Raw genomic sequence first — 23,990 nt, 5'->3', positions numbered from 1 at the left:
GCCCCTCACCCATCTAATTGTGGCCTTGAGTCCATCAGGGGAGAAGACAGGAGAGCACTTGAGCCCACTGGAGTGGGAGGTGGGAGGTGTAATTCTGGACCCCAGAATCACATGGCTTCATATGTTATAAAACATATAGCAGAGAGCTCATTGCCTACTCAACTTCCCTACATCTACTAGACACTGCAAACTAAACTGTTGATCCTTCTCATCCTGCTTTCCCCACCTGGTCTTTCTCATCTTGGTAAATGTCACACTGTCTATGGTGCCACATTCATCTCATCCCACAATCAACAGATCAGCAAGATCTGTTGGCGTCACCTCCAAACACAACCCAACCATAGCTCCGCCTCCCCACTTCTGCTGGCCCTCTCACACCACCATCACCTCTTACCTGCTTTTACTATAGCTTCCTAAGTGGATGCCCTTCTTCCCCCAAACCTTTACTAATTAATTCTCCACAGAGCAGCGACTTGGTTTTTCTTTTTATTGTGAACCAGATCCTATTACTTTTCTGCTTTCAACCCTCTCATGGCTTCCCATTGCTTGGAAGGAAGGGAGGAAGGAAGAGCCCAACTACAGCAAAAGTCTCAGTTGACCAGGGCTGAGACTAGAAGCCATAAGAGGGATTATTTTCTGTTTCAATTCCAAAGGCATTTATTTTCAGACTTTCCTTTCTCCCTGGGAATGTGCTAATGGAAAAGGGGTTTGTGTATTAAGGGGCATTTCCGTGTTACTTGAAATATTATTCAGGAGGTATGTGTATGCTGTCGTTGAGCTCAATTTAAGGCGGGACATAGGGAGTGAATTCTAGTAACATTATCTGATCCACAACAGGGTTTTCAGGGCTTCAATCTGAACCTGACCCTTCTGGCCCCAGGAGAATGAAGGTAGGAGGAGGTCTGTCCAAGGGGGAGGCCTCACGAGCAGGGGAGCAGGAGGGAAACCCTGTAGCTTCCTCCCCCGAGGGGACCACGCTGCCGCTTGAGAACCATAGGCTCAGCTGTTGGGCCCAAGCCATTAAGGGAACGTTCAGAGCAGAATCCTTAACACGCCTTTGCTCATTTTCCACTGAGAAGAGGACACTTCCCTGCACTGCTGCCTCTCCAGTCAGCCTCTCCACCTCCTCTTTACTGCACTCCATGGCAGAAGCTGAATGATCCAGTTGGTGGAATCAGGAGAACACATTAACCTGTCAGGGTCACTGCCGTGAGGAATCGTGCAGCCTGGCTGTCATTCAGACCAAGTGCAGAGCTATTCCCACCTCTGACACTGTCCCCAAGCAGTGAGCAATGCAGCAATGCAGGGTCCCACCTCCACCCCAACCCCCACCCCAAGGGCAGTCTGACTTCTAAAGCTTCCTAACCTGGCCTGGGTGGTGCAGATCAGCCTGACTTGTAGGTCTGTCTTCCTTTCAGTCCTCAGACCCCACAGCCAGCCCTTACACACACTGGACAGCCACAGCTTCTTAGCTGAGGGATCAGCAGGTTCTGACCCCAACCAGCCCAGAGCACTGGGGGGAAAGCTGGCCTAACAAAGTCGTAGAGGATACTCAGGGTCTACGAGCCAGAAGCCAGCTGAGGGCTCCATTCCCAAATTCGCTGGAAAGGATAAAGCCCCCAGGCCTTTACTAAGCCATCCCCTGCCATCCCCCTGCCCTCCCCAGTCAAGAAGCTAGAGGAGACAAGGCCCAGAAGAGGAGGCTTTTAATACAAAGAAGGCAGGGGATGGCCTGGGAAGAACTTAAATAAAGAGGATAAGAGTGTCAGGAGCCAGCAGCAGGGGGCCTGGGGGCCCTGTGGAGAGGGATGATGCAGACAGAGTTCCGGGCCTCTTTGATCCGCCACCACCGGCCAAGCCTGCAGGGGTGAGAGGAGCAGCTGAGGGCGGGCCCAACCCCACCCGGTATCCACCCCATTCCCACCCAGCCATCCACCCTATGCCATTTGCCCCACCCGCACCCCTCGAGAAGTGCCTCATACCTGTGCTCCTGCCCTACCCCGGCCACCAGGAAGTCCCCAGCACTGGAGAACTTGAGGCTATTGATAAAGCCCACCTGAGAAGAGGGAGGGAAAAGGCAGTAAGATGTGAGAACAGATCCCTCACCACAGCCCCAGCATCACAGTCAAAGGCCCAGCCTGGGTTAAATCCCTTCTCTGCGTCCTGCCACCTGGGCTGGCCCTCTACCCCTCAGGGCCTCAGCATCCACCTCTGTGAGCTGGGGAAAGTAGAGTGCAGGCCTCGCAGAGAGTTTGTGGGGATGAAGGAGACAGTGTACGCCAAGTAGGACCTGGCTCCTGGTCCTGGCTCTGGAGACTCCATGACCATCACCATTGACCCAAGCCCTGAACTGTCACTAGAAGTCACTGACAGATCCTGCCACTCTGCCCTAGGTTGCATCAAGTCCACACACCCTAGCCTGGCATTCAGTCTGGCACCAGTCATGCAGAACCCATCACAGGGCCAGGCCCTCCATGCCTTTGCCCACACTTCCCTGCCTTATACCCCAGTAACCAGGACAGGGCCTAGGACAAGGAGGGGAGTGGAGGCGGGGAAGGGAGAGGAAGAAGGGAGGGTTCCTGCAGGCCGTGTGCTAAGAGTTGGGGCTAGAAAGAGAAGTCATAGCTGGCCCTGCTCCAAGGAACCGCCCTTCTGGCAGGAAAACACTGTAACGGGCCTTGGGAGTGTGGTAAAGACAGGCTGGGTATTCAAGCCTCACTCACCAGGGGGATGTCGCAGAGAAGGTCAAGCTGCCGGAAGCCCTCCCCGCATTGCCAGAGCCGCACAGAGTTGCTGTGAGAGCCTGGGGAACAGGGAGACAGTGAGCACCCCCCTCACCAGCCCACCCTGAGATCCCCTCCTTTCTGCCACACAGGGCACCCACCTGTGGCCACGAGGTCTGTGTTGAGCAGGGCTGCCACTGATGACACCCAGAAGGGCTGCTCCAAGCCCAGCTCCCCCCGCAGCCCGTGGGCCTCACGCTGCAGGGCAAGTGGCCGCTTCTTAGAGAGGCCCCACAAGGCTACAGAACTGTGGACAGGGAGCAGGGTCAATGAGGGGGCCAGGGGCAGGGCAGAAGGGCCACACGGCAGGAAGGGACCAAGTGCACACCAGCCACAGGAAGCAGACAAGGTCCCCTGCGCTCTCTCCCTCAATGTCCTCATCTATGGAAAGGGGTTACTACAGCTCCTGAGCAGGATTCTACGCGGCAAGTCCAGGGGCAGTGGCAGTGGTGGAAGGCAGCTCTTACCCATCGTCTGCACCCGACACCATATGCTCCTCGTTGATGAGCTGGATGCTGTCGATGGAGCCCCTGGAGAAACGCACCATGAGGGGCGTGGCCCAACCTCACCCCCAGCCCATGCGGGTGGCCCCCTCAATGCCCAGTGCAGCAGGCCACCTTACTGGTGGCCGTAGAAGACAAGCTGGGACTCCTCGGGGACCTTCCACACACGCACGGTCCCATCCCGGCCCCCGGCGGTCACGCAGCACTCCCTGCTCAGAGCATCCAGTGCAGCCACAGCATCCTGGTGCCCGAAGCTGGAGAGGGGGACAGAGGGAGGATGGGGTCACCCGTGAACCTGCACGTGCACATCCGTGTGCCCTCTGCCCGCGCATACTCACAGCGTCTCCACGTAGGAGTTCTCCGCCACATTCCACACCTTCACAGAGCGGTCGTGGGACGTGCTGTAGAGCTGGTGGGTGCCTCTGCGGAATGCCAGCCCCTAAGGGTGCATGGAAAGAGGGCAAAAGGAACCTGGACTACAGCAGGAGAGACAGAGGTCAGGCCCAGGGAGGACGTCCTGAAAAGCAGGTCACGTGGCACAGGAAGCCAGCCCCCATCAAGAGCACTCTGGGGGGCTCTACGTGGAGCCAGGGGCACACTTGCCTGCCCTCAAGCAAGTACAGACTTCTCCCCATAGGCAAGCTCGACTCAGTCTCCCCCAGCTCTTCCCTATTGCTTCACCCTGTTTCTGTCCTGTTCACCAAAGTGCAGGTTCCCTGAGGATGGGGACCCGCTGCCTCTTTCACACCATTCCCCGGATCCCAGTACCATGCCTGGCCCACTTGGGTGCTCAAGAAACGTCCACTAAAGGAGGCCCAGCTTCTCACCGACACGGCATCCCGGTGTCCCGTGAAGGTGTACAGGTGCTGGCAGCTCTGGGCCTCCCAAATGAGAATGAGCTTGCTGCGGTCACCCGAGGCCTATGGAAACAAGGGCAATGGCCACGGGCACCCACCATGTGCCCACACCTCTCACCTACTCCCGGGGCCAATCCTGCCTTACCAGGTACTTCCCATCGGAGGAGATGGCCATGCAGAGGACGTGGCTACTATGGCTGGAGGGCTGCCCCTCGGCACCCTTCTTGGCTCGAGGGATCACATGAAGCTTCCGTCCACTTTCCACACTCCCTGACACCAAGGGGGAAGAGAGATGCTACTGGGACAGAAGGCAGGACTGTCTGGCAACCCCCATCAAGGGCAGCGTGGCACCATGGAAAAAATCCTGGCCTCAGGTCAGAAGATCTGGCCCAGCCACTGTGAGCCCCTGGACAAGTCACCTCAGTTTCCTCATCTGTTAAGTGGTGACAATAATCCCAAAGGGCAGCCATGAAGCCCGTAAGAAAAGGGACAGGAAAGTGCTTGGGACTGATGGTATGAGCTCTTCCTGTTACTACTATGGGTGGATGAGGACAGCCCTCAGTGGTCAAAGGCCAGGAACCCAGGAGGACCAGGAACTCAATGCTAGGACTGTGCACAGCCTCGACTGTCCTCTAGTCCAACTGCCCACCTGAAGCATCAATTCCCATTAAATCATCATCCTGCCTCCACTCCATCATCTCCAATGACATTGACAGGGAGCTCACAAGCCCCACTCCTGGGCAGAAGCTTCCACTGTCATCCAGAGAAAACCTCTTCGGAAGCAAACCTGTCTCCAGAAGCTTCCCCCGTTGGGTCTCAGTTTTCCCTGATTATTCCTTCCTCCCCAGACCAGCTGGCCCAGATGATCCCTCATGGCTGCACCCCCACCCAGGCACTCACTCACACTTAATAATGGTGCAGTCTTTGGAGGCAGAAAAGATGGCCAGGTCGTCAGGGGTGATAACCAAACATGTGATGGACAGCTGGTGGCCCCGTAAGATTCGAATGTCAGCAGGGTCTGGGGCCTGGATCTAGGCAGGCAGGGGCCGGGTCACTGCAACTGGGGGCAGGAAGGCCCCCCTCCACACACACACACACACACCATCCTTTCCCACCACACTGCCCAGAAGGAAAACCGGAGCCAGGGCTGCCAAGACCAGACCATTACCTAACCCTGTCTGCCCAAGTGCCCACTATGTTCCAGAGCAAACACCCCACAGCCTGAGTCCCCAGTTGGGCCATCTGCCCACCAACCCAGGTGATTCCCTCCAATCTGACACCAAAGTGCCCTGTCTGCTCACCTCCTTTGCCACCGACTTCTGCAGCCTGCCTCTCTGCTCGAGCTGCATGGAGAGGAGAGGGGTGAGATCCCAGGAGCAGGACCAGCCCCATCCCTTCCCTCCTACGACCCTCCCTCCACACTCACCACGTCCTCCTTCAGCCTCCCCGCCACCTGGTCCTCCTCAAATTCACGGGCCTCAGCCTTCTCCTCCTCTGTGTAGGACAGACCAAGCCAAGTAAACCAGGCCAACAACACCCCACTTTTCCCTTCCCATCCCCACCCACCACCTCAGTCCTGGGCCCTGAACATTTGGGCTGTGTCCCATGGAAGTTCAGGGCACCTCAGCCAAAGGGGAGGGAGGGCTGGATGGTCTCCTCCTGCCCACCCCCTGCCTTTACTTATCAGATCAGTCTGAAGCCCCCTGAAGGCCTGGCCCACCCCAGGAGATCCAGTAGAGCTCCTAGCCACCCTCCCACAGGGCCACCAGCAGCAGCAGCCCCAGCAGCCCACCCGGCTACCTGCATCAGTCACCCACCAGGTGGCTGGGGCCACAGCAGGCAGACTCAGGCACAGGCCCCACCCCTCACCTGCCCAGTCCACAGGCTCACCTTGCTGCTTGAGCTGCTCAAGGTAGAGTTTAGCCAAGCGCAGCTTCTTCTCCTGTGCGGTCTCCTCCAGCTCCTCTGCCTCCTCCTCCTCATTCCTCCTGGGAACTAGGCTGTGAGCAGGAGGAACTAGGCTGTGAGCAGGAGGGCTCGGCCTGCTCCTCTGGCCACTAGGACTGTGCTCCTCACTGCTTCCCCAGCCACTTGACACCCCCATCCCTGCCAGCTCTCATGGCCAATGGTCTCACACACAGAAAACCGAAAGATGTGACTTACCAAAATGAAAGGGCCCACTCAGGGCCCAACGTAAGGGTGAAAACAGACCCCAAACCCAAAGAGATCACTGTGAAATCTCTCAACTCTGGAGGGAAAGAGAAGGTTCTACAGGCTTCCAAGAAAAATCAGACCATATACAAAGGGTCAGGAATCAAAATGACTCCAGAAGTCTCAACAGCAACACTGAGCAGGAAACAAAGGAGCTGCACGTACAAAATTCGGAATAAAACGCTAACCACTGGAATGGCATGCCAGTTAAACCATTAACGATAAATGAAGACATTATCAGATGTACAAGGTGCCACAAAAGTGGTCCTTTCTTCTTCTTTTAAGGATGGAGGATGTGCTCCCTGAGCAAGAGAGTGAGCTAAGAATGGGGAAGGCACGGGAGACAGGAAACAGAAGATCCAACATGGAAAGCAGAAACGGCAGATCTCAGAACAACAACAACCCCCCAGACATAGGGGAGCAGCCAGCCCAGATCTGATGCAACGAACCAAGAGGCAGACATGTTGGGACTATCAACGCCCCATCCTCACTGCCATGGCACTATCCTCTACCTTGAGGATGGGATTCCAGGTGAAGCTTAACTGGGCCTGGCTTGACCTTGTGCTAGTGAAGTCCTTGCTTTCCCCTCCATGCCCCTCACTCCCTCTTGAGTCCTACTTTGACTTGCTCCTGGGAGCTGGAGGTAAGTCACAGGAACTCAGAAAACCAAGGGCAGCCCGTTCCCTCTGATCAAGTGCCTGCAGATACCTAGTCCCTGTCAGGTAGCCCAATTGTTTCCTAGACTCATCCATGACCTTGCCCACAACTTCCCCAGAAACGACCTTGGAAACTCTCAAGGAAGCCAAGGCCTGACCATGCTCCTGAGACCGGTTAGTACCCAGTGCCCAGCAAGTCTTCAGCCAACAGGGTTGGTGCTGCCCTTCCCTCATACACCAAGGTCTTAACTTCTACTCAGTTTACCCAAGGAATCAATCTATTGTTTCGGGTTCACATATAGAAGACAGAACTCTAAAGAAAACCAAAGCAAGTATACAACCTCTGTAATTCCACTCAAATAACATTCTGGAAAAGGCAAAATTCTAGGGACAGCAGTTACTGGTTGGAAGGGGGTGGGAATTGACTGCAAAGGAGCCATGGGGGATTTTGGTGGGTGGTAAAACCCTTCTATATCTTTACAGTGGTGGTAGTTACACGACTATATGCGACTGTCACAACTCAAAGGACAGTACACTAAGAAAGGTAAGTATTACTGTATGTAAGTTATACCTGAATCAGAAAAGGGAAAAGAAAAAAAAAAGAAGAAGAAGAAGGAAGGAAACCAAAGAAATGATTAACTTAAGTCAGGAATGGCAGTTGGGGCTTCTAAGTTTCTACAAATGGTCTAGTTCTGGTGGGTGCACAGAGGTTCATCATTTCATCATTACTCTCTATGGTACAACTACAGTTCATTAACTCTTCTGTAGCTAATACATTTCACAACACATTTTAAAAATATTTAAAAGTGCTTAACACAGGGCCTGGCACATACCCACAGTAACCTTAAGACTACAGAAAGTTTATACTAAGTCTTTCTGTGAGCAGGTTAAGGCCAACATGTACTCAACTTTTAGAAGGAGAATTTCTAAAGCCAACTCTTAAGGAAGGCACCGGGATTCTGGTATGACAGCTTCCATGCCACAGGGTCAGGCCTGATACCCTGCTAGACCCCTCTGAACTCTGCAACATACTCCACCCCCCATCACCTGCAGAATGGAGGAGGTACGCAAAGCCCTCCACAGTCCAGATGCACCCAGTGCCTACCTTCCCATCCTCTCCATCTCCCATCTAGCCTGCTTAGCCCCCTGACTTTTCTCTGATCCCTGAATGCCTTCCCTACCTCTCCACGAGGAACCCCTCCTCATCTCTCCAGGCCCCATTTAAACTCCCCTTCTCTGTTCCAACAACACGCAGCTCTAAGATACACATCCCACCACAACACATTCCATGTTCACCTGCCTGCTCATCTCTGTTCTCTCAACAGTGAAACTAGTGCCTGGCACTCTCAATAACTGTGAAATTGTGGGAGAACAGAATGAAGAACTAGCAAGCATTTCTTGCATCCCTCTCCCCTCGCCTGAGTTCAGCTCCCTGTCATGAAGGAAGGTCTCACTGGTCTCCCATTAGGACTGGGGGTCCTCCCCACACAAGAGACCCTGCCCCTGCAGCGAAGGAAATGACAGTTCTCAGGGTCAAAAAGTGGAGGAAAGAATCAAGATCTGAGAATCAAGGGCCAGAGTCCTGGGTTCTAGGCCCAGCTCTAGCCCCCGTCATTGAGTACTCCTTCCATACACAATGGGCCCCAGTGTTCTTTTCTACTAGGTGTAAAAAAAGAGCTCACCTCTCACTCTCCGAGTCGCTGGAGATCTCCTCATTCATCTTGCCGCCACCCTTGGACTTGCCCTTGTCCCCAGAAGAGTCGTCCTAGGAATTATATAATACTTTTGTTTTTTTCGGTACGCGGGCCTCTCACTGTTGTGAGATGTCTCCCGTTGCGGAGCACAGGCTCCGGACGCGCAGGCTCAGCGGCCATGGCTCACGGGCCCAGCCGCTCCGCAGCATGTGGGATCTTCCCGGACCGGGGCACGAACCCGCGTCCCGTGCATCGGCAGGCGGACTCTCAACCACTGCGCCACCAAGGAAGGCCCTATAATACTTTATTTGGTCAGGGGTCCCGACCACCCCGGCTCTGACCAAGGGCCCCTTAGGGTCCCTCGAGAGTCACTGGGAAAGGCGGTAGCCCCCGGCTCAAGTGAAAGGCTTTTTCAGTATTTGGCGCGCGGAGAACGGGACGAAGCTGACTCCAGCTGGGGTCCCGGGGGCGAGCGGACCGGTGCCGGGGCCCCCGGATGGGGATAATGGTGGTCCCAGTAACATAGGATGGACCCCGCCCCGCCAAAGCGCCATGCTCACCTTTCGCCGCAGCTTGCCGGCCCCCGCACCAGCCCCGGCCCCCGAGGCCGGCTTTCCCCTCTTTCGAGCCGCCCCTGTCGCCGACATGCTACCCACCGTGTGTGTTGGCGGCGGCTCCTAGAGAACTCACGTGGCGGCTAAACCCGGGCCGTCCCACAAGACTCCAAGCCAAGATAGGCTCCCACCGCCCGGTGGGCCCCGCCTCCCACAGCTCCATTGGGCCCTTGGGTAGGTTCTGTCACGCCCCCAAGCGCCCATAGGATAAATGCCTGTGGCCACGCCTCCTAGAACTCCTCTAGGCTCCCGCGGCCGGCTCCAGTAGGAAGCAAGCCTCTCCCTGGCGCTTCCGGCCAGCGGCTGCGGCGCGTGCGCCCTGCCGCTGACTGACGTATGAAGAGGGGTCGGACCCCGACACCGTCTCTGTGTTTGCTCTCCTTGGACGCTGGGGGTCGCCAGAGACGCGGGATTCCTTTTCCTGGAACGTGACTCCTCCCCGTCAGGGGCGGGAGCCAGGGGAGAGTCTGACTCTAAATAACTGGCGGGGCGGAGAGGGATCCGGCAGCCCCTGGGAGAAGAAGGCAATGCCAGCACCTGGGGCCAAGGTCACTGGGCAACCGGTGGATCCGTATTGCATGCCTCAGGCCAGATGAGCAGCTCTAAGGGCGCGTCAGTCCCCTGGGCCTTGGCTGTGTCAGGATCAAGTGTCCACCCATCCATGGGACAGGCTGCCTGCCCGCCTCGGCCTGCCCAGCCTCTGACTCACCAGACTGGTGGCCAAATAGCTGGAATCCTACCCACACCCACTTCTTCCCCGCTCCCCTAAGGCTTACGGGAGGTTGTTAGAACTAGGACTGCCTGGGAGTTACTGACCTGGTGGCCACCACCTCTCCCAGGTCCCTGCTTCTCTTAGGTGAGTGCCCTATGGCCTTGCCCACAGCCCTCCACAGGGCAGGTCAGGGCGGGTGTGACTGACCCTTGCCTTCTGGCAGTTCAATGCCACTGGTCTGGGACGGAGACTGGCACCCCAGAATTCTTGAACCTGCTGGGAAGGGTTTCTGTGCTGTTGGGTCCCAAGCTTTGGAGAGACAGATCTGGCCTTAGGAGTGCTGCCCCCCGGGAGCCACTGCCCACTCTCCTCCATAGCTGGGGTGACTCAGCCCAGCAACCACGCCAGGTCCAAGTTAGCTGAGATGGGGGAGGAGCAGAGAGTGCTCTGGAGAGAGGAGCCCAGAAATGGGAGGGGGGAGATTCTCCTTTCACTTTCCCTTCAACCTCAGAACACACAAAAGATCCATAGAGGGTGGAGAGCCCCTCTTCCTTGACCAGACTGGGCAGACTGGACAGGGGCCTGGCCTGGCCCTGGTGACTGGAGAAAGGGGTGTATCTGGGGTGCAGAGAGCCGGTTTTGGTCAGGGACAGGGAGTGGGGAAATGGAGGCAGAGGCAGGTCACCAAAGGGCAATCTCAGGGTGGGGCAAGTTGGTGATGTGCCAGCCAGGTGGGACGCAAAGACCATGGATGCCTGAGGGCCCCCTCTGTGCCCTAGAACAGCCATGGCTCCAAAGCGCAAGCCCCAGGTGCAGCGTGAGAGTCCTGAGAAGAAGAAGGGGCGTCAGGGGGCACAAGAGGAGGACAGTTTCCACTCCACTGCCGAGGCCCTCCACCCACAGAGAAGCGCATAGCCTAAGTGGACCCCCTGTGCCCATTCAGCTGCAACCCTGGGACCCAGGTAAGCTGTAGTCCCCGCCCAGTCCCAGTGCCTGCTCCCTCTTGGGTACAAATACACTCAGACCTCCTCCCCTCCCACTTGGCTCTGGCCAAATAGTTCAAGGCTCCCAAGTAAACTGTGTTCTTCCAAGACCCCAAAGGTCAGGCAGGGCTATATCCCGTCAGATCCAGGTGGGTCATGTCTGCTCTTCAGACCCCAGGACAGGCCCCTGAGCTTCTCAGTCTTCCCCCAACAACACTTAAGGCAGGGTTCCCAGACAGGGCCTCTGACACCCCAGTGCAGTGTGATTCCTGTCAGCATGCAGCCAAGTACCCCATCCCATCCAGAGGCAGCCGGAGCCAGCCTGCCCTCCGCACACCCCCTCTGGCCACAGGTGCATGAAGACTACGACTGTATCCTGAACCAGACCAACACTGGGAGCAACAACAAGTTCTACATCATCCAGCTGCTGGAAGAAAGTGACTGCTTTATCTGCTGGAACCGCTGGGGGCGCGTGGTGAGTACCACCCACCCACCCTGTGCCCGCATCCTCCCCACCTCTCCCTGCTCAACGTATGCCCCCTGCTCCCCGGGGTCCCCACAGCTTACTCAGGCCAAAAGGCCACAGCCTCTGACTGTGCCCTGCCCCACCTCTGACATCCAGGGGCGCTCGGCACAGGGCCTGCACAGTAGAGGCCAGCAAACATTTACGGCGGGCACTGTGGTAGGCACACCTCTGAAAACTGTTGCTTGCCGGGAGAGGTGGGCCAGTCAAAACTCAGCCGCTTCATGTCACTGGAGGATGCACAGAAGGACTTTGAAAAGAAATTTCGGGACAAGACCAAGAACAGCTGGGCAGAGCAGGACCACTTTGTGGCCCACCCCAGCAAGTATACACTTAGCAAAGTACGGAGAGAGGATGAGGCCCAGGAAGCCATGGTGAAGGTGAAGTGGCCAGGAAGGGAGGGTGGGCCTGGGCCGAGGGAAGGGACGGCCACTGCCCAGCTGTACACCCTCAGGCACAGGCCTTCCTCTCTGGCCTCGGTCTGGCCAGGCCCTGCTCCAGGTGCAGGTGCCCTGCCCAGCTGCTCCTGCCCATGTGGGCCCTCTACCCCTAGGTAGATGGAGGCCCAGTGAGGACCGTGGTTCAGCAAGTACAGTCCTGCTCCCTGGACGCAGCCACACAGAAGCTTACAACCAACATCTTCAGCAAGAACATATTCAAGAATGCCATGGCTGGGCTTCCCTGGTGGCGCAGTGGTTGAGAGTCCGCCTGCCTATGTAGGGGACACGGGTTCATGCCCCGGTCCAGGAAGATCCCACATGCCGTGGAGCGGCTGGACCCGTGAGCCATGGCCGCTGGGCCTGTGCGTCCGGAGCCTGTGCTTCGCAACGGGAGAGGCCACAACAGTGAGAGGCCTGCGCACCACAAAAAAAAAAAAAAAAAAAAAAAAAAGAATGCCATGGCTATCATGAACCTAGTGGGGGGGGAGCCAGGAAGGGTAGCAGGGGTCTGGGGGTGGCAGGGCTGTGGGCCTGACTCCCCACTCTCCCCATCCCCCAGATGTGAAGAAGATGCCACTGGGGAAGTTGAGCAAGCAGCAGATTTCCCGGGGTTTGGAGGCCTTGGAGGCAGTGGAGGTGGCCCTGAAAGCCCTCGCAGATCGTGGCCTCAGCCTGGAGGAGCTGTCCTCCCACTTCTACACCATCATTCCCCACAGCTTCGGCTGTAGCCAGCCCCCACCCATCAACTCCCCGGAGCTTCTGCAGGCCAAGAAGGACATGCTGCTGGTGAGGGTTGGCAGGTTGCAGGCAGTGGGGTTACCAAACAGATAGATGGGGCAAGGGAGATGGAGGACAGATAGATGGACTGTGATAGGCAGGCCAAAGGACAGGGGAGGGGAAGGCCAGACAGATAGATGGGGTGGGGCTGAATAAGGTGGGGTGGCCATGGTCCTATTTATGTGGGAGGGGGAGGGGAGGCCCAGGGTCAAGGGGACACACAAGCTGCCAGTGCCCATCCCCTTAGGTGCTGGCAGACATCAAGCTGGCCCAGGCCCTGCAGGCAGCCCCCGAGGAGACAAAGTAAGTGGAGGAGGAGCCACACCCACTGGACCGAGATTACCAGCTCCTCAAGTGCCAGCTCCAGCTGCTGGACCCAAAGGCACCTGAGTACAAGGTGGGCCGGTCCCCACAGAGGAGCCGAGCTAGCAGTGGGCACTGGCCCTTTGCCTGTCTGCCCTCCAGGTGCCCAGAAGAATCCCTCTCCTAGGGCCTTCTCTCGCTGTGTTTCCAGCACCTGAGGAGAGCTCTGGGACTGCAGGGGACAAGTGGAGGTTAGTCCATACATTTCTTGCTCTTGGCACCCAGCTTCTTCTCTCCCCACAGGTGATACATACCTACTTGGAAAAGACTGGCAGCAAGTACAGTTGCCCTGCTCTTCAGCATAGTTGGACAGTGAACCGAGAAGGGGAGGTGAGGAAGATTCCCTCCCCACCATCACTACTTTGTCCCTTAGGAGGTGACGTTGGCTTATCTTCCCTTTAGCGAGTTGGCTGAGAAACTCTGACCAGTTTCCACCAGGCCTAGGTCTTGTGCATGTGTGCATGAGTATGTGAGTGACTAGGGAACCCTTGGCCTTGGTCATACCCTCTTATGACAGACAGAAACACCTGAGCTTGGGTGGCATGACTCTCCCGGTTCCCATCTCCCCACCTAGGGAGATCAGTTCCAGGCCCACGACAAGCTGGGTAATCGGAAGCTACTGTGGCACAGCACCAACATGGCTGTGGTGGCCACCATCCTCACCAGTGGGCTCTGCATCATGCCACATTCTGGTGGCTGTGTTGGCAAAGGCATCTACTTTGCCTCGGAGAACAGCAAGTCAGCTGGCTATGGTGAGGTGTCCCTTAGGGCCAAGCCCTGAGTAGTTATGCGGACACTAAGGAGCATGGGGCCCATTACTTGTCCCACCTGCGGTGGATCCGGGAGAGGACCCCTCGGATAGTTACGGACTAGAGAGCTCTGTGGGGCATCCTGGGGGTTGGGGGACTCAAAGGAGGCATCCGCTGGTCAGCGACAGCTTCCTGGAGAAGGTGATGCAGATGGGATGAGTGTGCCAACCTGACCTGGGAGGGGGTGAAAGAGGAGCCTTCAAGGTAAAGCAGCCAGGGAGTGGCACGAAGCCTGGGAGGCTGTGGCAGGTCAGCACCTCCAGGCACGGCCTGATGACAAAGCTTAGAGCAAACGCCTAGTGTGGGTGTGGGGCTTGGGGGCCCAGGAGGATCAAGGGAGCCTTATTCAGAGAGCGATGGGGAGTACAGTTGAACGTGGCTGCAGCCATTGGGAGGGTGGCAAAGGCCAGAGGCTGCAGGGAGGCTGTGTTCCCATCCAGGCCAAATGTGATGGGCCCCCAGCCCAGGGCAATGGAGGCAGAGGAGGAGAGAATCCATGAGAGGAGTATGTGGGAGGTGGGATGGGCAGCATTGTGGGAAAGGGTCGAGGGTGTCTCCAATGACCCCCAAGTTTCTGTCCAGAGGTGTCCTCACTGAGGTGACCTGCCCCTACTGGCTCCTCAGCCCAGGTTGACCTCATTATTGGAGACCACTACCCGCCCCCACTCAAGAGAGCAAGGTCGGAGGATTCATCCAAGTGCAGATGGAGCTGAAGGTTCCTCAAGGCCAAGGCGTCCACTAGGAGGGCAGAGGAGCCTAAGAAGGAGTGGAGGGTGGCCTCAGGAGAGCACTGCAAGGGGGTCTCAGGGTAGAGGGTGAAAGATGCCATGGCAAAATCAGCAGAGCAGGCCTGAAAAACCCCCACCCCAGATATGGTCACTGGAAGGCCATTACTGACCTTGGTGAGGGTGGCTGATGCCTGGCCTCTGGGAGTTGAGGAGTGGAGGAGAGAGGGGGAGGGAGCACAGCCAGGACAAGGGGCCTGGAGAAATGGTTGGAGGAAGGATGGAAGAAGGATGGGTACTTTTCTGGGCCGGGGCAGCAAAGCCAAAAGAGATAACAGTGCAGCAGAGAGGAGCCCAGGGAGTCAGACAGAGAGCTGGTCTGCCTACCCTGAGCCTCCCTGTGTCTCCCAGTTACTGGCATGTCCTGCGGGGCCCATGACATTGGCTACATGTTCCTGGGTGAGGTGGCAGTGGGCAGAGAGTACCGCATCACCGTCTATGAGCCCAGCTTGAAGCAGCCACCCCCTGGCTTCGACAGTGTCATTGCCCGTGGCCACACAGAGCCTGGTGAGTCCCACGAAGCTGGACAGGCCTAAGGATAGAGGTGAGGCTGAGATGGAGCAGGATGCTTTCAGAGAGGAGGTGAGCAAGGAAGGGGCTTGTGAGGAAGGACAAAAAGAAGCAGGATTCTTCACTGCAGTCATTCACTTTATCATTCAACAAACATTCACTGATTCAACAAATCTTTCCTGGGCATCCAGGAGAGCTTCAAAGAAGAGTTGTCATTGACTGAGCATTGAAAGATGAGCAGGCATTTCCCAGGCAGAGAAATGGGGGAGGAGATTCCAGGCAGAAGGCCCAGCCTATGCAGTGGTTTGGAGTTTGGCAAGGTGGGAATGAGCGGGCACTCCCTGTGGTAGAAGTGGAGAGCACAGGGGGTAGGACTTACTGGTAAAGCCAAGAACCAGTGACCCTTGGGTCATTCATGGCCCTTGCTGTGCCCTGCAGTTCCAACCCAGGACACCAAGCTAGAGCTGGATGGCCAGCGAGTGGTGGTGCCCCAGGGCCAGCCCATGCCCTGCCCAGAGTTCAGCAGCTCCAGCTTCTTCCAGAGCGAGTATCTCATCTACCAGGAGAGTCAGTGCCGCCTACGCTACCTACTGGAGGTTGGCCTCTGAGCTGTCTGCCCGACCCGCCTCCCATCCACCGCCAGGAGCTAGACCATCATCCTCAATCTTCCTCCCGTCCCTGGTGCCCTCATATCACCCCTTCTTGCTCTCAAATCTCCCTCCTGTGTCCAGACAGTGATCCCCTCTCCCTCTAATCCTTGTTGGTCCTGGCATGGCTGTGGCCTCAGTCTCGCCTCCTAAGGTGATGGGTGTGATGGATTGGCGTTATTACTGGGACATGGATACAGCAGCCTATTCAAGCCTGTGTAGTTAGAGGGGCACAGGCTGAGAGTGGGCGGGTCCCACATCCACCCGGGCCATCCACCCTGGCCCAAACTCTCCATCCGAGAGAGGCGTGATCACCGAGGTGGGCTGCACTTCAGACATGCACAGGCAAGTGCACATTGTATTGGCTCACCCCCTGACCTCTGCTTGTCTGTGCCAAAGCTGCACCTGGGCCTCCTTGCTCTCCACAATGACCCACTACACCATATAGCAGTCCCAGCCCCACTCCAGGGAGTGACCACTCACATGGGAGGACGTGGGTTATACACATACTCCCACCCACCCTGGTCAGTCTACATTGGTCACTACAACGACCGGCCTCCTCTGATCATTGAGCCTCCAAAAGGGACCCTCCCCATCAACTCAGAACTGTTGGTCACGTGGGGACCCACCTGGTGATTCTGTCCTTTAGCCCAGACATGGCCAGGCAAATCAAGCGTTCCTTGTGTCTGGGCACCAAACACCCATGTGTGTCTTCTATGTGAATATCATAAATGAATTGATAATATCTGAAAGGGGTGCAGCTCTGCTGTCATGAAAGGAATGCTAGTTATTACCCCAGGTTACCCTGTCCACAAACAAGGGGTGCAGATGCTAGACAGCAGCAGGTCAGGGTCCAGTGCAGTGTCACACACCACATTTAGTTGTCATGTCTCTTTGGTCTCCTTTCATCTGAAACCATTCTTCGGCCTTTTTTTTTTCCTTCATAACTTTGACACTCTTGACACTACTGAAGAGTACAGGCCAGTTGTTTTATAGACTGTCTCTCGGTTTGGGTTTGTCTGATGTTTTGCAGTGATTAGATTCGGGCATTGCAGTTTGGGCAGGAACATTACATGAATGCTGTGTCCTCGGTGCACTGTATCAGGAGGGATATGTCCCATTCTTGGTGATGTAAATTTGGTTGCTCAAGGTCGTGTCCACCAGGTTTCTCCACTGGGAAGTTACCATTTCCCCCATTTTTAATTAATCAGTAATCTGTGGAGAAATATTTTGAGGTGTAAGTGTCCCATTCCTCATCAACTTTCACCCACTAGCTTTAAAATCCAATGATGATTTTTACCTGAAATGGATGACTTGAATCGATTTTTGCTAAGATGGTTGCAAATGATAGTCATCTAATTTAATTCCATCATTCCTTCTATATTTATTAATAATAGCCCCCTTTATTTATTATCAGTATGGATTTGTGGGTTCCTATTTTATGCAATGGGTTATAATCCATTACTATTATTATTTTGATCCTCAAATTGTCCCAGCTTTGGCCAGCAGAAGGTCCTTCAAGCTGACTCCTGTATCTACATCATTTTATGAGCACTTCCCTATGTTCTGGTATCACACGATGTTCCAGGCTCATCTTGCACAAAGCTAGAATCAGCCATTTCTCCAAGGAGCCCTGGTTCCCTAGAGCAGGAAATGGTATTTAGAATCCAAGATCTGGGCAGTAGGTATGTTCTTTGGTACTGGGTGTCACTGCTTTTCAGTCCCAGTAGCAAAGAGGGCTAGGAAGTATGTATATGTAAATAAACACATCTATCTGTGTCTGTTTCTCCAATTCCAATCCAACACCATATGGTCTTTCCATTCTTCCCCATATCCATAGTTTTACTCCCTTCTCCAACTGTCAGAACTTTGGTTCTCATCAACGTCAATATATTTACTTATTTGCTCAATCCCTCACAAAAAGCAGTTTCAAAATTGCTACACCCAATACCATTGCGAAAAACAAACTTTCTAATTAGAGCTCAAGATTTACTGAATCATTCAAGATTATCTTTTTGTCTTTAGACTGAGGGTCAATGGTCAAAGCAACAATTTGAACACAGGTTCAAATGTTACTTGGATTAGTTATTTATTTCCCTTCAGTGTGGTTATACTATTCATTTGAAATGCAGGTAGGTTCATTTGCTTCTATTTATATTCACTTTTAGGGTTTTTCTCATCTTCATTGATTTATTTTTTTCAACATGTAGAGCATTAACATGGTTCTCAAAAGTCCAATCTATCCAAATCTATGCTCAGAAGAGTGTCCTCCTAGCCCTCTCACTCCATGCCCAACCACCTGCTGTAGTTTCTGGCTTATCCTTCCTGCATTTCTTTGGAAGAAAAACAAAAAACAAAAACAGATGAACTACAAAGTGTTTTGTGTGGTTTTTTTTTTTTTTTTTTTGGCCGCGCGGCATGCAGGATCTTCCCCAGCCAGGGATCAAACCCACATCCCCTGCAGTGGAAGCATGTAGTCTTAACCACTGGACCGCCAGGGAAGTCCCAAAGTGTTTTTGTTTGTTTGTTTTGTTTTTAATAAATTTATTTATATTATTTATTTATTTTTGGCTGCATTGGGTCTTCATTGCTGCACGCGGGCTTTCTCTAGTTGCGGCGAGCGGGGGCTACTTTTCGTTGTGGTGAGCGGGCTTCTCATTGCAGTGGCTTCTCTTGTGGAGCACGGGCTCTAGGAGCGCGGGCTTCAGTAGTTGTGGCACACAGGCTCAGTAGTTGTGGTATGCGGACCCAGTAGTTGTGGCACACGGGCTTAGTTGCTCCGCGGCATGTGGGATCTTCCTGGACCAGGGCTCGAACCCATATCCCCTGCATTGGCAGGCGGATTCTCAACCACTGCACCACCAGAGAAGCCCTTTTTTGTTTTTAATTAATTAATTTTATTTATTTATTTTTGGCTGCATTGGGTCTTCGTTGCTGTGCGCGGGCTTTCTCTAGTTGCAGCGAGTGGGGGCTACTCTTCGTTGCAGCGTGCGTGCCCCTCACTGTGGTGGCTTCTCTTGTTGTGGAGCATGGGCTCTAGGCGCGCGGGCTTCAGTAGTTGTGGCACGCAGGGTCAGTAGTTAGTTGTGGCTCACGGGCTCTAGAGCGCAGGCTCAGTAGTTGTGGGCGCATGGGCTTAGTTGCTTCACGGCACGTGGGATCTTCCCAGACCAGGGCTCGAACCCGTGTCCCCTGCATTGGCAGGCAGATTCCTAACCACTGCACCACCAGGGAAGTCCCTCCCAAAGTGTTTTTGTTTTTGTTTTTGTTTTTGTTTTTTTGCGGTACGCGGGCCTCTCACTGTTGTGGCCTCTTCCGCTGCGGAGCACAGGCTCTGACGCGCAGGCTCAGTGGCCATGGGTCACGGGCCCAGCCGCTCCACGGCATGTGGGATCTTCCCGGACCGGGGCACGAACCCATGTCCCCTGCATCGGCAGGCAGACTCTCAACCACTGCGCCACCAGGGAAGCCCCCAAAGTGTTTTAAGTGTTTTTTAAAAAGTGTTTTAATTGCTAATTTAGTTGAATGATTTTGCAGGGAGCATGCACTCTCCAACCCACCATAGTCCCCATCCCTCCCTATTGCCTTCCCTAGTCCCCTGTTCTCATTTGCTTTCCCACCTGGCCCTGCTGAGCCCTCCCCAGACCCTGGTGGCTTGGGGGCTGCCCCAGGCCTGCAGGCCTAACTGGGCAGTGAGAAAGCCAATGCTCTCTCCTTCTTCTGAACCAAGACCTCAAAAATCCAGCTTCACCTCCTGGAGGCAAATGCCCACATTCAAGTTGTGGTCAAGTACAGGAAGTGGTGCCTGTGTGGACAGAGCTTAGGAAGCAGGCGACCTGGTTTCCAGGTATAACTTGGCTGTGTAATCCAGAACACATTCCTTCCCTCTCTGAGCACCAGTTTTCTCATCTGAATAATAGAGAATTGGACCGGGGCCCTTCGAATTCCAGCAACAGGTGAGTCAAATCCAGAGGTTCATGCCCTGTTGTCTGCCACCCAGATCTGTGCTGATGCAGACTGCGTGCCTATGAGGGGTTCTTGGGGCACAGGCACAAGCAAGACATAGACAAGAAGGCATAGTGATGGGAAAGTGGGACAATTTTAGAAAAGATGGTCACTGAAGGCAGAGACCTGAATTAGGTGAGGAAGCAAGCCATGGAGAGATGTGGGGCAAGGGTGTTCTGACAGAGGAAATAGCACATGCAAAGATCCTGAGGTGGAAACCAGTTTGACGTGTGGGAGGACAAGCATGAGACTGTACGGCTGGAAGTATGGGAGGCAAGGAGGAGGCGGGTGAGGTCAGAGAGGTGGAGAGAAGGCCATCTCAGCAAAGAGGAGGTGAGATTCTATTTTGATGATGGGAAGTTCTTGGAAGGATGAGTGCAGGATCATGACCTGATCTCATTTGTCTTTAGAGGGATCCACTTCAGCCAGCTGTGTAGAGAGTGGATCTATGGTGTCAGTCAAGATCCAATCAACAAAAAAGAAATCACTCTATTCCAGACAAGAGGAATTTGATACAGGGAAGGAATTGAACTACCAAAGGGGCTGGTAAGTCAACCCTGGGATTAGCAACAGCAGGAAGTTGCTACCACTCTTAGGCAGGAAGGATGATGGTATTCCAGTGCCCAGAGGCCAGGGTCACCCAGCAGGCACCAGAACCCCAGAGGGGACTGCCTGAAGGGAGCCAGGGCTATGGAGAGAGAGGATGTCCTCCACAGAGGCAGATCCAGAGGTAGATCCAGGCTGAGCATGAAAGGGAAAATACCCTGGCTTCTTCCCTCCTGCCACCCTCCAGCCTTCTGCTGGTAACTTCCATTGGCTGAATTTACCCAAAAACCAAATGACAAAGGAGCCTGGGAAATCAGTTTCTTAGAAGGCAGAGCAGTGCTGTGGAAGATGGGAATGGATCTAAGGGAAGACAGACAAATGACCAGCACAAGGTGCAGAAGCGGAGGCCAGGACGGGTCTGAAATGGTCCAGGTGAGGGGTGATAGTGGCTGGGAGCATGGTAGTGGTGGTGAGAAATGGCTGGATTCAGACACATTGATGGATTGGATGTGGTGCGTGGAGGAAAGGGAGGTGTCAATGGAAGCTTCTGAGATGGCATTTACTAAGGGGAAGACTCTGTGGAGCAGATTGGGGTGGGGGGTCATGAGTCAAGTCCTGTTTTGGGGCATAGGACTTTTGAGATGCCCAGTAGACCCTGTACTGGGGGTGATGTTGAAGAGACAGCTGGAAACCCAAGACTGGGGTTCAGGGGAGAGGAAGGAGCTTCAGACACAAAGGCAAGCCATCAGGGTATACATGGGGTTTTGCCATGGGACTGGGTGACACCACCTGGGGGGCATATGCCCCATTGGAGTCACATGGCTTTCCCTGAGCCAATACCTTGGTGGTGGGGTGTGCAACACACTGACTGGCCAGGACTGGGTTTCATGCCTAGTCAGGAATGTGATATGAAAGGTGAGGGTCTTGCTCACCCAAACCACATGTCCTGAGTTGGGGAGAGGTGGCTTCCTAAAGAAAACTCAGAGTGTGCTTAGCAGAAGGGGACTTGTTTGCTAACAGCAAAAATAAAACAAACAGCAGTTGCTCCCTAAGGGTTCCTCTCATTAATTCCACAGTGTCTTGAAGCACCTATTCTGTGCCGAGCTAATACCAGCTGAGCAACCTACTATGTGCCAAGTCCTGTGCTTTTCCCCTCACTTTACCTAGAGAACTAGCCCTCCTGAGGACCAGAGGGTACCTAGGGGTCTCCCAGCTCCAGCTCTTGTCTCACTGGTACCTCAGTTTCCCCTCAGTACAAAGGCTGAATGATCCGATTAACCCCACTGATGGGGATGGCGGAAGACAGCAGATATGGGGGGCGGCACTTCCCACCCCTGGAAAAGGCAGAATAGGATGTGGCTGACTCCAAAGCCCACACTCTAATGTGCTGAGTCTCACTCCAGCCTGTGCCTGCTCTGTGCCCCCCTCCCGAAGCACCCACAGCACTTCCACAGCACAGCCTTCAGCCTCCAGCTGGCAGCTGCTAGGACCCAGGGGGCTGGTGCCAGGCCCTGCCCCTCCCTTGCCAGCTCTGTGTGTCTCCGAAGGGCAGCATCAAAGTGACAGCCAGTACCATCTCCAGCAGGGGCTGAGTTGCTGTGGTGGAGGAGAGAGCCACAGTCCCAGCCTTGCACACTTCCATGGGGCCGGCCAAGCCCCCAAGAGAATGGCAGCCTGGGTGTCTGAGCCAGCGCCTGGTCAGCCTGTGAGGTGAGAGGCTAGAGGAGCAACGGACAAGGTGATGGGAATGGGGCCGGGGGTGGCGAGGGGCGGGCGGGGGAAGCTCCATTTCGCTCTCTGCATCCCAGCACAGGGTGAAGCCTGAGCGCTCGAATGGCCAACGCCACAGGGCTGAACACACCAGAAGTCGCAGCCTCGATGGGGTTGATCCTGGCGGCTGTCGTGGAGGCGGCAGCACTGCTGGGCAACGGCGCACTGCTGGTTGTGGTGCTGCGCACGCCGGGACTACGCGACGCGCTCTACCTCGTGCACCTGTGCGTAGTGGACCTGCTGGCTGCCGGCTCCATCATGCCGCTGGGCCTGCTGGCCGCTCCGCCGCCGGGGCTGGGCCGCGTGCGCCTGGGCCCCGCGCCCTGCCGCGCGGCACGCTTCCTCTCGGCGGCGCTGCTGCCCGCCTGTACGCTCGGCGTGGCGGCGCTCGGCCTGGCGCGCTACCGCCTCATAGTGCACCCGCTGCGGCCCGGCGCGCGGCCTCCGCCCACCCTCGTGCTCACTGCCGTGTGGGCGGCGGCGGGGTTGCTGGGCGCGCTCTCCTTGCTCGGGCCGCCGCCCGCACCGCCCCCTGCCCCGGCTCGCTGCTCTGTCCTGGCCGGGGGCCTCGAGCCCTTCCGGCCGCTCTGGGCGCTGCTGGCCTTCGCGCTGCCCGCCCTCCTGCTGCTCGGGGCGTACGGCGGCATCTTCCTCGTGGCGCGCCGCGCTGCCCTGCGGCCCCCGCGGCCCGCGCGCGGGTCCCGGCCGCGCTCCGACTCTCTGGACAGCCGCCTCTCCATTTTGCCGCCCCTTCGGCCTCGCCCGCCCTGGGGCAAAGCAGCCCTGGCCCCGGCGCTGGCCGTGGGCCAGTTCGCAGCCTGCTGGCTGCCTTACGGCTGTGCGTGCTTAGCGCCCGCTGCCCAGGCCGCCGCGGCCGAGGCGGCCGTCACCTGGGTAGCCTACACGGCCTTCGCGGCCCACCCCTTCTTGTACGGCCTGCTGCAGCGCCCTGTACGCCGGACGCTGGGCCGTCTCGCCCGACGAGCGCTACCCCGGCCCCCGCGGGCCTGCTCTTCGCGGGCCTGGCACCCGCGGGCCCTCCTGCAGCACCTCCATAGACCTCCAGAGGGCCCTGTCCTAGGCCCTTCTGAGGCACCAGAACAAGCCGGGGATTTGGCAGGAAAGGAGAGCCTGAGCATGCCAGAGGCCACGTGAGAGATGTCTCCCAAGGTGAGCCGGGACTGGAGAAAGCAGGGTAGTATCACAAAGGGCCCATCCAGCCTCCAGCACAGCTTATGGCAGGTAGCCTGCCTGCACTTCTGGCTCTGGAATGGGAGAAAGGGGGCCTGCAGCCTAGTGAGGCCCAGAGGCTTCTGGGAGCTAGGAATCCTGAGTTCTGGGCCCAACTCTGCATGGCCTTGTACACAGACCTACCCTTCCCTAGGCATCAGTTTTCCCATCTGTACCCTGGACCATCTCTAAGGGCTCCTCCAGCTTGGGTGATCTGGACACTCACGGATGATCCCCAGGCCAAGGAAGAAGCAGAGGTGGGCAGGATCACAGAGAAGAGGGCCCTAATGGCTCACAGCCAAAGGGAATGGGCCACGTAGGGCAGGGTCTGGGTTACAGCCACAGCAGGAGGAACCAGTGAAGGGACATTCAGAAAGACCTCCCGCACATCTGCACCAAGGAGAGGCTGGACAAAACTACTGCAACTCCTCCATCAGCTTCTAAAAATGCCCAGAAAACAACTGGATCGCTTTGGTGCCAGAGGCAGGAGGCTGGACAACATGACCCCCCAAAGAGTCCTGAAGCTCCAGAACTGGCATGTGGAAGGGGCCGAGGCCCAGCTAGGGCTGATG

At 55.9% G+C, this 23,990-nt stretch overlaps 3 protein-coding genes across 4 annotated transcripts; 2 read left to right on the top strand and 1 right to left on the bottom strand.

Annotated features, from left to right (window-relative positions):
• Positions 1-1,691: 1,691 nt before the first annotated feature.
• On the bottom strand, positions 1,692-9,422 carry RRP9 (ribosomal RNA processing 9, U3 small nucleolar RNA binding protein). The gene is made up of 15 exons (XM_082637145.1): positions 9,265-9,422; positions 8,693-8,775; positions 6,034-6,143; positions 5,570-5,637; positions 5,445-5,486; positions 5,048-5,174; positions 4,289-4,413; positions 4,114-4,206; positions 3,625-3,725; positions 3,406-3,540; positions 3,251-3,313; positions 2,885-3,030; positions 2,724-2,803; positions 1,983-2,056; positions 1,692-1,859 (listed from the first exon to the last, which is right to left on the bottom strand). The coding sequence occupies exons 1-15, from the start codon at positions 9,349-9,351 to the stop codon at positions 1,766-1,768; spliced, it is 1,428 nt and encodes a 475-aa protein (XP_082493271.1). The 5' UTR covers positions 9,352-9,422; the 3' UTR covers positions 1,692-1,765.
• Positions 9,423-10,083: 661 nt separating this feature from the next.
• PARP3 (poly(ADP-ribose) polymerase family member 3) lies at positions 10,084-18,431 on the top strand. The gene is given in 14 exon segments (XM_082638788.1): positions 10,084-10,174; positions 10,815-10,922; positions 10,925-10,947; positions 10,951-10,992; positions 11,366-11,492; positions 11,732-11,916; positions 12,090-12,228; positions 12,536-12,762; positions 13,001-13,057; positions 13,061-13,150; positions 13,360-13,446; positions 13,691-13,868; positions 15,062-15,217; positions 15,659-18,431. Coding segments are annotated over 13 exon segments (1,587 nt in total). The 5' UTR covers positions 10,084-10,174; positions 10,815-10,816; the 3' UTR covers positions 15,829-18,431.
• Positions 18,432-19,765: 1,334 nt separating this feature from the next.
• Positions 19,766-23,947, top strand: GPR62 (G protein-coupled receptor 62). 2 transcript variants are annotated; one of them, XM_082638618.1, is made up of 3 exons: positions 19,766-19,823; positions 20,283-20,418; positions 22,227-23,947. In XM_082638618.1, the coding sequence occupies exon 3, from the start codon at positions 22,252-22,254 to the stop codon at positions 23,341-23,343; it is 1,092 nt and encodes a 363-aa protein (XP_082494744.1). In that variant the 5' UTR covers positions 19,766-19,823; positions 20,283-20,418; positions 22,227-22,251; the 3' UTR covers positions 23,344-23,947. The 2 variants fall into 2 exon arrangements, with proteins under 2 accessions (XP_082494744.1, XP_082494743.1); XM_082638617.1 differs by lacking the exons at positions 19,766-19,823; positions 20,283-20,418 and adding an exon at positions 22,025-22,128.
• Positions 23,948-23,990: the final 43 nt, after the last annotated feature.

Source organism: Mesoplodon mirus (genome assembly GCF_964341445.2).
Source record: "Mesoplodon mirus genome assembly, chromosome: 12".
In the NCBI taxonomy this organism is placed as follows: Eukaryota; Metazoa; Chordata; class Mammalia; order Artiodactyla; family Ziphiidae; genus Mesoplodon; species Mesoplodon mirus.
This window is presented reverse-complemented; position numbering and strand designations above follow the sequence as displayed.

Coding starts and splice junctions, on each gene's coding strand:
- GPR62 (XM_082638618.1), top strand. CDS start 22,252: ATGGCCAACGCCACAGGGCTGAACACACCAGAAGTCGCAGCCTCGATG.
- RRP9 (XM_082637145.1), bottom strand. CDS start 9,351: ATGTCGGCGACAGGGGCGGCTCGAAAGAGGGGAAAGCCGGCCTCGGGG. Junction 5,638..6,033: donor TGAGCAGCTCAAGCAGCAAG/GTGAGCCTGTGG, acceptor TGTCCTACACAG/AGGAGGAGAAGGCTGAGGCC. Junction 3,031..3,250: donor GTGTCGGGTGCAGACGATGG/GTAAGAGCTGCC, acceptor CCCTGTCCACAG/TTCTGTAGCCTTGTGGGGCC.